This window comes from Podarcis bocagei (assembly GCF_964188305.1).
Source record: "Podarcis bocagei genome assembly, chromosome: 6".
In the NCBI taxonomy this organism is placed as follows: Eukaryota; Metazoa; Chordata; class Lepidosauria; order Squamata; family Lacertidae; genus Podarcis; species Podarcis bocagei.
In genome coordinates, this window is record NC_138130.1 from 99,198,075 (window position 1) to 99,212,659 (window position 14,585).

Below are 14,585 nucleotides of genomic sequence, written 5' to 3' on the forward strand. Positions count from 1 at the left end.
CCTCCCGCCGCAGTTGGTCTAAAATTTGAAAAAGCAGAGGCAGAGGGGGAAACATGTTGTCTGTTATCAGCAGATCACAAAACTCTTTGTCAAAGTCAAAGACATCCGAGGAAAGGAGGGGGAGGAGGGAAGAGGAAAAGGATGCCCTACGCTGTCCCACGGTTGAGCATGTGATTTTCTAAGAGGCATAAACCACAAACTGAAACATACGGCACAAGAAATCTATGACACTGTTGCGATTGTAACCTGCCCCATCAACCTCACTTGGGGCATGAGTTTGACTGGCATGGTCTGCCAGCTGCCAGGATCGGAAGCGGGCAAAGAATCAGGGGACATGGAGATGGCATCTTAGATCAATGCCCAAATCAGTCTTGAGTTTGTTTAAAATCTAAAGCAGCTTATCTTGTATTCCTTTCTTTGAATTTGTGCCATTTAGGTTTTTTAAACCTTTTTGTAAAGGCAGCACTAGAATTTTCACAGCTGAGTCCTCAACTGTGCTTTGCTTCTTTTAAGCTGGGCTTTATCTAAAACTTGCCATTCAGTTTTTCAAACCTTTTTTTTTGTAAATTCAGTATTAGAAACTGTACCTTTGAGTCCTCAATCCTTTATTGCTGCGCTTTGCTTCACCTAGGTAGAACTAGGATTATAATACTTCAGAATTTTTGGGAGTTCTACCCCCTTTTTTTAAATTTTTGGTCATTTAAAGTTTATGATTTTTCTATTTCCTTCTGAGGAAACTGAATAGTTCAGTGAAACGAGGTTTGTAGCGGGCATCCCGTTAAGGCTTTGTTCAATTTTAGGTTTTTCTAATTTTTCCTTAAACTTTTTGATTTTTACTATTTAGTCTATTTCCATAAGATAATATTTCTAGTCGATTACTTCTCGTTTCAGGGATTTTCATGGTATTTCATTTCTTTTGTGCAATTTCTCGGTTCTGTGACAGTCTTTTTTCTACTGGGAATAGGATTTATGCAGATATTAGACTTGACAGAACCTTTTTTTGCTTAGTAAATTACAAATTTTGGTTGGAAGAGGAAGGCCTTCAGCAAACACCAAAAAAGACAACAGAGCCAGTGCCTGCCTAACATTCATGGGGAAAGGAGTTCCAAAGGAGAGCTGCCCAACTCCTATACTGTGCTGAATAGGCTTCATGATAAGATGATAAGATGGTCTGGAATCCTTTGTTTGCAGAGCACAGTGGTCGGTTGGGTAAATAAGGGCCAAGTCAATCTTTTAGGTACCCCAGTCTCTCAGGCTGTGTAAAGGTAAGATAGGTAGGTAAAACCCTGGATGGTTAAGTCCAGTCAAAGGTGATTATGGGGTTGCGGCACTCATCTCACTTTCAGGCCAAGGGAGCCGGCGTTTGTCCACAGACAGCTTTCCAGGTCATGTGGCCAGCAGGACTAAACTGCTTCTGGCGCAACGGGACACCGTGACGGAAACCAGAGCACATGGAAACGCCGTTTACTTTCCCGCTGGAGTGGTACCTATTTATCTACTTGCACTGGTGTGCTTTCGAACTGCTAGGTTGGCAGGAGCTGGGACAGAGCAGCGGGAGCTCACCCCGTTGCGGGGATTCGAACCGCCAACCTTCTGATCAGCAAGCCCAAGAGGCTCAGTGGTTTAGACCACAGCGCCACGCGTGTCCAGTGACACAGGTCCCCAGGCCGTGTAGGGCTGTGTTCACCAAAAACAGCTCCTTAAACTTAGCCCAAGAGCTGATTTGCTGCCATTGCGACGCCTCCAACGTTTGATGCATGGCAGTTGCTGATGCAACAGCGCCCTATAGATTTACCTCTTCATCAAACGTCCTTCTGGACAGCTCCACTCCTTTGACAGACACAGCTAGACAGCTGCCCCCTCAAATGGGATGCTGACGAGTTGTCCATTGGAACTCATTGCTTAAGAAGGCCGAAGTGTATGGGTCTTGGGGATGGGGGAGCGATTAAGTAAGAACCATCAAGGAGCCTAGGGTTGCTAATCTGATGAAAAATTCATTGCTGCTTCAGGGTGAACCTCCTACGAAGAGACAGATATCCAGGACAGTGTTTCATGCACTTAATGAAAAGTTAATGCGCTGCGCCGAGGCCAGAGTGCTCAGATGCCTGTGGTCACACCAAGATGTGGCTGCCTCTTCTCTTCCTTCACCCCCCCAAATGCAAATTTAAATTCTAAGCAGAGACAGGAGTTAGCAGTAGAAGAGCATGGGGTTGTTTCTCACACATACAAGATAATAATAATATAATAGGGTAAAGGTAAAGGGACCCCTGACCATTAGGTCCAGTCGTGACCGACTCTGGGGTTGTGGCGCTCATCTCGCTTTACTGGCCAAGGGAGCCGGCGTACAGCTTCCGGGTCATGTGGCCAGCATGATTAAGCCGCTTCTGGCGAACCAGAGCAGCGCACGGAAACGCCGTTTACCTTCCCGCCGGAGCGGTACCTATTTATCTACTTGCACTTTGATGTGCTTTCAAACTGCTAGATGGGCAGGAACTGGCACCAAACAAGGGGAGCTCACCCGTCGCGGGGATTTGAACCACCAACCTTCTGATCAGCAAGTCCTAGGCTCTGTGGTTTAACCCACAGCGCCACCCGCATCCCTAATAATAATTTATTATTTATATCCTGCCCATCTGGCTGGGTTTTCCCAGTCACTCTGGGCGGCTTCCAACTGAACATTAAAAACAATACAGTGTCAGACATTAAAAACTTCCCTAAACAGGGCCGCCTTCAGTTGTCTTTTAAAGGTAAAATAGTTGTTTATTGCCTTGACATCTGCTGGGAGGGCATTCCACAGGGTGGGCGCCACCACCGAGAATGCCCTCTGTCTGATTCCCTGTAACCTCACTTCTTGCAGCGAGGGAACCACCAGAAGGCCCTCGGCGCTGGACCTCAGTGCCCGGGCTGGATGATGGGGGTTCGTTGCATTAGGGTATGGGGAGAGAGGAAGGCTCTCTCACTCTCCCACCCCAGCCATGTGCTCTCAGCACATGTCCACCACCCCGGCTGCCTCCCCAAAAGCAGGCCCATGACTGTGAGCAGAGGTTGGCTGGCCATCTGTCATAGAAGCTTCAGTTGAGATTTCTGCATTGCAGGGGGTTGGAATAGATGGCCTTTGGTGCCCCTTCCAGCTCTAAAATTCTGTGGCTCCCTGGGAGCAGTGTCCTCGCCCTTTAGATCCTACACTTTCAATTTGAACCTTGCTTGATCCTTTGTTCCTCTTCCTTCCCTCCCTCTCCCCTTTTTATGAAGATTAGCCGCTCTGGGATCCCACAGCTAATCCTCCCCTGGTCTCCTCGCTGGCCCAAGTGGGACTAATTTAGCCAGCTAGCCCTGGTGATCAGCTAATGTTTATTGGATGAATTTCCCCCCTAAATTGATTTTTGATTTTATTGCTATTTACGCTTTATACCGTATTTTATGCTGGTTTCTTTGTAACATCAATTAAGTGTTTTAAATTTGTTGTTAGCCGGCCTGAGCACGGTCTCCTGAACCAGGAAGGGTGGGGTATAAATAAATTATTATTATTATTATTATTATTATTATTATTATTATTATTATTATTACACTGAGCCAATTTTAGCCTACCGTACAAGCCTGTTGTACGGATTTCCACGATCGTGTAAAGCGCTGAATGGGCCTATTGGTCTATGGAATATGCACAGTCCATCTTAAATGGGGACACTTTTTTAAAAGGTTGGCCCGTGGCAGGGCCTTTTTGGGGATGTATCATCACTGTAGCAGTCAAAAAGAACATTTCCTGTTTCCTAGAGTGGACATGCAGGGGAATGTTGCTCTAGCCAGGAGGACGTCCTGTCATACCTGCTCTGGAGCATCCTCACTCTGTCTGTGACCAGGTAGATGGGCGTGATCCTAGCAGACCCTATAAAAGGGCTAGTCACGCAGCCATCTTCCTCCTTTTGCCTTTTTTGCTCTCTTGCTCTCTGCTGGCTCTTAGCCAGCAACACATGGCTCATCTATCAGAGGATTGAAGCCACAAGATAGAAAGTCTGAGGCTTGGGCTCAGACTCCTTTTCTCTACAAATGTAAAGATAAAGCCTGCCTTCGGAGTACTACTGTGGACTGAATGTAAGTGAACTTTACTCTTACTTTCAATCAAGATTGTTGTGTTATTACACCTGTATTTTAAATTGGTTTGGGGGGGGGTTTCATTGTAATTTTACTGGTGTTAGCCACCCTGAGCCTGGCTCTGGCAGGGGAGGGCGGGGTATAAATAAAAAAAATTATTATTATTATTATTATTATTGGGAAATAAAAGGGGAACCTTACCAGGAACAAGCCAGACTGCATTGCTTAGCTTAAATGATTCTAACGAATCCATCAACTTGCTTCCAGCGATGCTCAGTGTGCTCTGCTGCTTGCTCACTAGCGTGAGTTGAGGGGGGATAATACTGAATCAATATATCCTCTCCTACTTTCCTCAACATTCCCACAGTTTTCAGTGGCAGGCCTCTGTTTGTGTAACCCCAGTGGGTTGTGTCTGTCTCCCCCATCATGGAACTTCCAGGAGGGATTTAATAATTTAATAATACTGTCCCCTGGCAGCTCTGAAATCATCATTGTAGACACTGCTTTTAACTGTCTTTAGAATGCTTTTTTAATGCTTTTGAATTCTGGTGCTGGAGGAGACTCTTGAGAGTCCCATGGACTGCAAGAAGATCAAACCTCTCCATTCTGAAGGAAATCAGGCCTGAGTGCTCACTGGAAGGACAGATCCTGAAGCTGAGGCTCCAATACTTTGGCCACCTCATGAGAAGAGAAGACTCCCTGGAAAAGACCCTGATGTTGGGAAAGATGTTGGCACAAGGAGAAGGGGACGACAGAGGACGAGATGGTTGGATAGTGTTCCTGAAGCTACTAACATGAGTCTGACCAAACTGCGGGAGGCAGTGGAAGACAGGAGTGCCTGGTGTGCTCTGGTCCAGGGGGTCACGAAGAGTCGGACACGACTAAACTACTAAACAACAACAGAATGCTTTTTAAAATGGTGGTGGTAAGGATTGTTATGGGTGAGTTCGGCACCCTGGGCTCCCTTTGGGAGGAAGGGTGGGATATTAACAGAACAAATAAATGAATAAATTGTTGTTGTTGTTATGATTTCCTGCAAGTAAAGTCTGATTAAGAGGGGATGAGTCTGGGACAGACACAGGGAGCAAAAGGGAGGCATGACCAATTGCGACACTCACGTAAATCAGGTGTTCCCGGTAGCGGATGAGCAGGTTGCGGAGGATGCCTGCCTCGTTCAGGTCTCCCAGACGGATCATGTCCTCCACCCCATGGATGGAGGTGGGGTGCATAGGTTTGATGTGGCTGGCATTCTGGGGGGATATCCAGTGCTCCTGCAAAAGGGCAGGGGGAAGAGCAGAGTGTGCCGGCAGTTAGAAAGAGACAAGAAAAAGCTGACAGCGTGATCAGGTGTAACAGCATTTGCAGAGGTTTGCGGGGCCAGTTAGATCACGCAAGCCGAGCCCAGGGAGGAATGCCCTGGCGAGGCTTTACTGAGCAAAGTGAACAAAAAGAGCGTATAATTTGAGGAGGAAGGTGTTCTGCTAAAGAAGCGGAGGAGAAGCTTCCTTGCAATTGCACAGCCAATTGGAGCACTTGCTAATAATAATAATAATAATAATAATAATAATAATAATAATAATAATTTATTTATATCCCGCCCTCCCCAGCCAAAGCTGGGCTCAGAGCGGCTAACAACAGTAAAATAATACAGCATTCTAAAATCAATTCATTATAAAATCAGTTCAACTCAAATTGATGGCAACCATTGGGCTAGAGTTCTGTGAAGAATTACCAAAGGAGGGGGTCAGGCTGTGCCTTGGCCAAAGGCCTGGTGGAACAGCTCTGTCTTGCAGGCCCTGCGGAAAGATGTCAAGTCCCGCAGGGCCCTAGTCTCTTGTGACAGAGCGTTCCACCAGATCGGAGCCACAGCCGAAAAAGCCCTGGCTCTGGTTGAGGCCAGCCTAACTTCTCTGTGGCCCGGGACCTCCAAGATGTTTTGGTTTGAAGACTGTAAGGTCCTCCGTGGGACATACCAGGAGAGGCGGTCCTGTAGGTACGAGGGTCCTAGGCCGTATAGGGCTTTAAAGGTTTAAACCAGCATCTTAAACCTGATCCTGTACTCCACCAGGAGCCAGCGCAGCTGGTATAGCACCGGGTGAATGTGATCCCGTAGCGAGGACCCCGTGAGGAGTCTCGCTGTGGCATTCTGCACCCGCTGGAGTTTCTGGGTCAGTCTCAAGGGCAGCCCCACATAGAGCGAGTTACAATAATCCAGTCTGGAGGTGACTGCCGTGTGGATCACAGTTGCTAGGTCAGGGTGAGAGAGGTAAGGAGCCAACTACTTAGCTTGGCGGAGATGAAAAAATGCCGCCTCTGTAATCTTCATGCCTGGTTGTTAAGCAACATTTCCAACACACACACACACAGTACTGGGTAATTGACTGAGAACAGAATTAACCCCCAAGTTACAAACTGAATGATCCCTGCGGTTGCACTTCCAACAGGACACTTAAAGATGGCAGGGAAGCAATTTGCAAGTGGATTTAATAAAATACCATATTTTTTGCTCTATAAGACTCACTTTTTCCCTCCTAAAAAGTAAGGGGAAATGTGTGTGCGTCTTATGGAGCGAATGCAGGCTGCGCAGCTATCCCAGAAGCCAGAACAGCAAGAGGGATTGCTGCTTTCACTGCGCAGCGATCCCTCTTGCTGTTCTGGCTTCTGAGATTCAGAATATTTTTTTTCTTGTTTTCCTCCTCCAAACACTAGGTGCGTCTTGTGGTCTGGTGCGTCTTATAGAGCGAAAAATACGGTAATATTAGCTGAACATCCGGTTGCAAATGGAGTCTGCTTAAGCACTCGTGTTCCTCAATATGAAATGGAGATCTCTCACGGCAGACCTAGGAGGAAGACACAGCCAGAATAAGACTGTCGATTTCCATTTCCATCTTACATACATTTCCTTCATCGTCTAGAACCTGGATCTGCCCAGAATCACATAGCTTGACCACTGCTCCGATGGGAACATCAAATTCCCGCCCGGTCTTCAGGTCCATCCATACATAATCTCCCTGGAAGGAAACACAAGGGGAAATTTAATTTTTGAGGAAATGTGATGGAAAACAAGCAAAGGAGAGCAGGACTGCAGGTGAAGTGGTAATAACTTTAATAATAATAATAATAGGAGCTTAAGCTGACAGAATATGCTCAGCTTGCACATTTAACATATAGAATAAGAGAACAAGAAGAACATACGTTTAGAGAAGATTGGAAAACGTTTGTTGAATAATTGAATAATTCAAATAACGTTGAATAAAACGTTATTATAATAACGTTTGTAAATAATTGTGTACAGGCTGAAAACATTGGCAGCATTAAGATAAATTCAACAGTGTAAATAAGCTACAGTGTAAATAAGCTAAGGGAGCTGGGCATGTTTAGCCTGGAGAAGAGGAGGTTAAGGGGTGATATGATAGCCATGTTCAAATATATTAAAGGATGTCACATAGAGGAGGGAGAAAGGTTGTTTTCTGCTGCTCCAGAGAAGCGGGCACGGAGCAATGGATCCAAACTACAAGAAAGAAGATTCCACCTAAACATTAGGAAGAACTTCCTGACAGTAAGAGCTGTTTGACAGTGGAATTTGCTGCCAAGGAGTGTGGTGGAGTCTCCTTTTTTGGAGGTCTTTAAGCAGAGGCTTGACAACCATATGTCAGGAATGCTCTGATGGTGTTTCCTGCTTGGCAGGGGGTGGGACTCGATGGCCCTTGTGGTCTCTTCCAACTCTATGATTCTATGATTCTATTCTATGATGGATTAATAATGCCGGAATACTGAATGGTTTAGCTTATGTAAAATATGCAGGGATTTATGATATGTAAAATGAGCCATGGAAAGAGAAGAAGGGAAGTCATTGATATTTTAAGGTTGTAAAAGTGAGTGTTTTAATTTGTAAAACAGAAAATTCAATAATAATAATAATAATAATAATAATAATAATAATAATAATAATAATAGGTGAGTCTTTAGCATATGACAAAAGCTGTACACTGAAGGCACCAAACACGGTCAGAAGAGAGATATCAAACACACATTTCTCTTGCTGCTCTTGTGATGCATGAACTCTCCACGTACCTAGAATTTCAAGGAGGAGATGCATGAGTTTGACCCTTGTACACTAAACAGGAATTGCAAAGAGACACTGTTTCCAGCTTAGTGGAAAGCTAACAAAGCAATTGCTAGCAAATCCCAAAAAAATTGCTGGATTTTTTCTTTTCTTTTTTCGAATTTATTGTGTCTCTGGTTTATAATCTGAAATAAAAATGCTCTTTCCATGCAGGCTGAGGCAGCGCTATTGAACAGGCTCCGTGCTGGACGTTTGAGGATTAAAGATGAATTAAAATTAATTTACAGTTTTGAAACACATTTGTTCTGAAAAAATGGAAATGACGAGGAGAGGCAGGACTGAGATGTGGAGATATGCTTCAGAGGTCCAGATTGTGGGGAGCTCCGAAAAATCAATAATTATAATTTGGATTATAATTTTGTGGGTTTTTTGTTTTTTTTAATTGGATTATTATGATTGGATATATTAATTGAATGTTTTTAATTGTTTTTATTGGAAAATTAATAAAAATGAGTTTTTTAAAAAATGAAATACATTTGTTCTACGGCTTCAGTTTATGATATTACTTTATATGACTCTGTAACAACAACAATGAGAAACCTAGACAGCATCTTAAAAAGCAGAGACATCACCTTGCCAACAAAGGTCCGTATAGTTAAAGCCATGGTTTTCCCAGTAGTGATGTATGGAAGTGAGAGCTGGACCATAAAGAAGGCTGATTGCCGAAGAAATGATGCTTTTGAATTATGGTGCTGGAGGAGACTCCTGAGAGTCCCATGGACTGCAAGAAGGTCCAACCTCTCCATTCTGAAGGAAATCTGCCCTGAGTGCTCACTGGACGCACAGATCGTGAAGCTGAGGCTCCAAGACTTTGGCCACCTCATGAGAAGAGAAGACTCCCTGGAGAAGACCCTGATGTTGGGAAAGATGGAGGGCACAAGGAGAAGAGGACGACAGGACGAGATGGTGGGACAGTGTTCTCGAAGCTACAAACATGAGTTTGACCAAACTGCGGGAGGCAGTGGAAGACAGGAGTGCCTGGTGTGCTCTGGTCCATGGGGTCACGAAGAGTTGGACACGACTAAACAACAACAACAACAGCAACAATGGCACTAGATTCTAAATGAACACACTAAACGTGCAGGTATATTTCACGTTACATCTCTATTGTCTTTTCAGCAACAAGCTGAAAAGTGGAAGCCTGCTTTTAAAAATCTGAATCTGTATCTGCAGTGGATGTGAAATGGTGAAGTAGTGCTGGACTAAGACTTGGAGGAGCTGGCTTCAAATCCCCCCTCAGCCATGAAGCTGAGGGACTTAGGGCCAGTTACTGTCTCTCAGCCTAGCCTACCTCACAGGACTGTTGTGAGGAATGGGGAAATCCAGGTATGACGCTTCCTTGAGCTCCTTGGAAGAAAGGTGGGTTAGGAATCTAACGAAGGAAAGAAATCAAATTTCTTATTCAATTTATATCCTGCTCATCCTCCGGAAGGGGCCCACGGTGGCAACACACACAAAATATAAAACAATTAGAACATCTAAAAAACCAATTCCAATACAGATGCAGACCGGAAAAGATCACTCATGAAATGTGCCATGAAATTCTGAATTCTGAATTTATTGTTATTCACGTTTTATACTGTATTTTATGCTGTTTTTTTGTTGTTGCATCAATTGTGTTTTAAATTTGTTGTTAGCCACCCTAAGCCTGGTTTTCTGAACCGGGAAGGGCAGGGTTTAAATATTATTATTATTATTATTATTATTATTATTATTATTATTATTATTATTATTATTATTATTATTAAAATGCCAACAGTGCCCTTCAACTCTCCACATTGGACAAACAGGCCAAACCCTATGCCAAAGGATAAATTGACATAAATCTGACATAGGAATCACAAGACAGAGAAACCAGTAGGAGAACACTTCAGTCTCCCAGGACATTCAGTACAAGATATCAAAGCAGCTGTCTTATTACAAAAGAATTTCAGGAATAGACTTGAAAGAAAAGTTGCTGAATTACAACTTATTACTAAACAGAAAACTATGGAGAGATCTGGTCTGAATAGAGATATTGGATTCTTGTCTCATTACACATGCTAAAGCTATTTTTGGCCATCTGCATACTATCCCTTGCTTTTTCCTGTAGGACTAATTGCGGTCATTAGCAATCGTCCCATCACCTCCTGGCAAATATAAGGGGAAGAAATGGAGGCAGTGAGAGATTTTACTGTCTTGGGTTCCATGATCACTGCAGATGGTGACAACAGTCTTGAAATTAAAAGACGCCTGCTTCTTGGGAGAAAAGCAATGACAAACCTAGACAGCATCTTAAAAAGCAGAGACATCACCTTGCTGACAAAGGTCCGTATAGTTAAAGCTATGGTTTTCCCAGTAGTGATGTATGGAAGTGAGAGCTGGACGACAAAGAAGGCTGATCGCCGAAGAATTGATGCTTTTGAATTATGGTGCTGGAGGAGACTCTTGAGAGTCCCATGGACTGCAAGAAGATTAAATCTATCCATTCTGAAGGAAATCAGCCCTGAGTGCTCACTGGAAGGACAGATCCTGAAGCTGAGGCTCCAGTACTTTGGCCACCTCATGAGAAGAGAAGACTCCCTGGAAAAGACCCTGATGTTGGGAAAGATGGAGGGCACAAGGAGAAGGGGACGACAGAGGACGAGATGGTTGGACAGTGTTTTTGAAGCTACCAGCATGAGTTTGACCAAACTGTGGGAGGCAGTGGAAGACAGGAGGCCCTGGCGTGCTCTGGTCCATGGGGTCACGAAGAGTCGGACACAACTAAATGACTAAACAACAAACAGTCATCAACAGGTTTACCATACCCATTGAGTCAATCACCCATCTCCTACTACCCTCCCGAGAAAAACCCTCCCACTATATATAAGGGTCTGGTGACTTCTATTTCAGTGTATCTGAAGAAGTGTGCAGGCACACGAAAGCTCATACCCAGAACAAACTTAGTTGGTCTAAGCACGTCAAAGTGCAAGTAGATAAATAGGAACCGCTCTGGCGGGAAGGTAAACGGCGTTTCCGTGCGCTGCTCTGTTTCGCCAGAAGCGGCTTAGTCATGCCGGCCACATGACCCGGAAGCTGTACACTGGCTCCCTTGGCCAATAAAGCAAGATGAGCGCCACAACCCCAGAGTCGGTCATGACTGGACCTAATGGTCAGGGGTCCCTTTACCTTTACCTTTAAGGTGCTACTGCCCAATTTTTTTAAAAAAAATTCAACATGAAATGTGTGTTTTACTTATTTTTACTGCTGAGGTATTTACCGTCAAATCACCTCAAGATGTTTTCTAGGAAGCGACCCGTATAGGGAATTAAATACATTAATAATATATAGATATAGACCTTCCTGCAAAAATTAATTGCCGTCATAGGGTGCTCCTGTCACTCAGCTGGGATCTTCTGTTGCTGCCATGTCAAAGGTCTTCCCTTAAATCTAAAACTGTCATCAGTTCTGAATTGCTTTCTTCCCCATTATCTGCAGTCTTTTCTGAACCAATCCCTTCTTATCTGTCACCAGAGGTCAAAAGAGCAGCATGGTCTTGTCCTTGTCCCATGACTCTCTACTCAGCAAGGAGTGTGCGGAACCAAAGGGAGAGATCATGTCCTCACGTCCTCTCTGGAGAGGATTTGAAAAGGAGAGCCGGCTGGATGGGCAGAGAGAGTGACGCTGATCTCGGAAAAGGGAAGGACACAACAAGAAGGATGGAGGAGAATGAAGGGAGGTCTAAGCCCCAGCCCACCTCCCAGGTCCGCTATAGGCCCCGCCCTCTGGTGCCAAGAGCTCCGCCTCCCAGACCCCACCCAGATTGTTTATTTCTTTAGGTCATGGGTAGGCAACCTAAGGCCCGGGGGACAGATCTGGCCCCATCACCTTCTAAATCCAGCCCACGGACGGTCCGAGAATCAATGTGTTTTTACATGAGTAGAATGTGTCCTTTTATTTAAAATGCATCTCTGGGTTATTTGTGGGGCCTGTCTGGTGTTTATACATGAGTAGAACGTGTGCTTTTATTTAAAATGAATCTCTGGGTTATGTGTGGGGCATAGGAATTAGTTCATTTTTTCCCCTTCAAAATATAGACCGGCCCCCAAAAAGGTCTGAGGGACAGTGGACCGGCCCCCTGCTGAAAAAGTTTGCTGACCCCTTCTTTAGGTGGTTTAGACACTGCTCCACAAAGAAAATCTCTAAAGGTTTTGCAACACCCCTTTAAAAAGACGACAAACACAAAAAAATGCTTTTTTAAAAAAGCACGCATCCTATTTTAGAGCAGGACTGGCAATAATTGTTGTCATTTTTATTTCTATTATTAGAATTTATCACTCCACCCTCACCCCAAGGTCCCAGTTAAAACACAGCACTTAAAATTGCAGAAATAAGGCGAAAAGGAACGTCTCAAGTGCCAAAAGCCAGGGTAAAGCGGTGTGTTATTGATGAGAGAATATATCCTCTTGAAAATTAGCATAAACCGGAAGAATTGACATGGGGCAGGGCATAAGAGATCTAAAAAGCATCCGCAAGCAGCCTCGCCTACCAAATATACAAGCATGCATTGTTATAATCCCAGTACGTTTCCTAGCACAATTCAAAGTGTTGGTGCTGACCTTTAAAGCCCTCTTCTCCCTCTGACCACTCATAGTTGTCCCACCATCAATCCCTGGGCTCTGAGCCTTCTTCCCTTGGGGGTTCCCCAGTTGGTGCCTCCAACCATTCATGTGCATCCAACCAGCCCATGAAAGTAATGTCGACATATTACCACAGTAAATCACTATACTGCCAAAGCCCAGAGGGATATGAAAATCACTGGAATGCCTTTTATGGAAATGTAGGAGCTACTAAGACTATTTGTCTCTATAGCCCAGTATGGGATGCGGATGGCGCTGTGGTATAAACCACTGAGCCTCTTGGGCTTGCCGATCAGAAGGTCGGTGGTTCGAATCCCCGCGACGGGGTGAGTTCCCATTGACCATCCCAAGAATTGGCAACCTTTGGAGAATACCAGCACCTCTTTGTTTTTTTAAAAAAATAATTTTAATTGATTTTCCATGTACACTTCTTCCAACAATATTTCTCCGTCTAACAATATATCTATTTTTCATATTTTGACCCTTCTCCCCTGGACTTTCCCCATACTCCCGTTTTGTTTTATTTCCATATTGTTCACCCTGCGTATTGTTTCCCCAAAATTTTCTCAATACATATAGTCGTATTTTTTGTTGCGATTGTTTACTCAAACACTGCCAATGAGTCCATTTCTTTATGTTGCCTCTTCATACATGTTGCCAATGGTTCCCATTCTCTTTTAAAGTCTTTGTTGTCCTTTTCATGTAATTTTCTGTTAGTTTTGCCAGTTCTGTATATTCCATAAGTTTCCCTTGCCATTGTTCTTTTGTTGGTATACCAGTACCTCTTTTAACCATACAGTGGTACCTCAGGTTAAGTACTTAATTCGTTCTGGAGGTCCGTACTTAACCTGAAACTGTTCTTAACCTGAAGCACCACTTTAGCTAATGGGGCCTCCTGCTGCCGCTGGAGCACGGTTTCTGTTCTCATCCTGAAGCAAAATTCTTAACCTGAAGCACTATTTCTGGGTTAGCGGAGTCTGTAACCTGAAGCGTATGTAACCTGAAGCGTACGTAACCCGAGATACCACTGTATTGTGCTGACGTTTGCAGCACTTTTCATCAATTTGTGAATACTAGTACTTTGGTTTTTAATAAATAATAAAAAAGTACTAGCAATAACAGCAACATTTACATAAAACCATAGCGAAGCAGCAGCTTTCCAAAACAATCAACACAAGGAGAAGTTGACCATCAAGCATTTGCTTAAAAAGAGCTATCGTTGAAAACCTTTGAAATGCTGAGAGGGCCCAAGCAGACCTCTCAAGGGAAGGCAATGAGCTGAAAAAAATGCTGAAATACACATTTGTTAAGAAACCAGAGGCCTTTCTTCTTGGAATAATAGGTCTGGAATTGCCCAAAAAAGATGTTAGATTGTTTTCATATGCCACAACTGCAGCTCGAATTTTATTAGCCAAGAATTGGAAAACACAAGAAATACCAACAGTGGAGGAATGGCAGATGAAGATGATGGACTTTTCGGAGCTAGCCGACCTGACCAGAAGAATCCACAACCAGAAGGAGGAGGAGTACCAGGAGGAATGGATGAAATTCAAAGACTATTTATCTAAATATGCTAAATAGAAATACTTGCGAAATAATAGTTAGGCTAAGGCTTTGAATATGTGAAATTATAAAACAATATGTTTAAAGTTAAGATGAAAAGAGACAAAGATGTTAAGAGGATTAAGTAAATTTTATGAGATATTATTTTGGAAAACCGTTACAATGATACATAATGAAATTCAGTCAAGGGAATTTGAGGAAGTCAT

At 43.8% G+C, this 14,585-nt stretch overlaps 1 protein-coding gene across 1 annotated transcript in view; it reads right to left on the reverse strand.

Moving 5' to 3' along the window:
• The window catches only part of MYO7A (myosin VIIA), a 181,337-nt gene that overhangs the window by 112,323 nt on the left and 54,429 nt on the right, over window positions 1-14,585 (reverse strand). The window contains exons 3-4 of the mRNA XM_081197518.1: window positions 6,987-7,100; window positions 5,208-5,360 (exon numbers count right to left, since the gene is read on the reverse strand). Coding sequence (XP_081053644.1) covers window positions 5,208-5,360; window positions 6,987-7,100 — 267 coding nt within the window. The remainder of the gene's footprint in view (window positions 1-5,207; window positions 5,361-6,986; window positions 7,101-14,585) is intronic.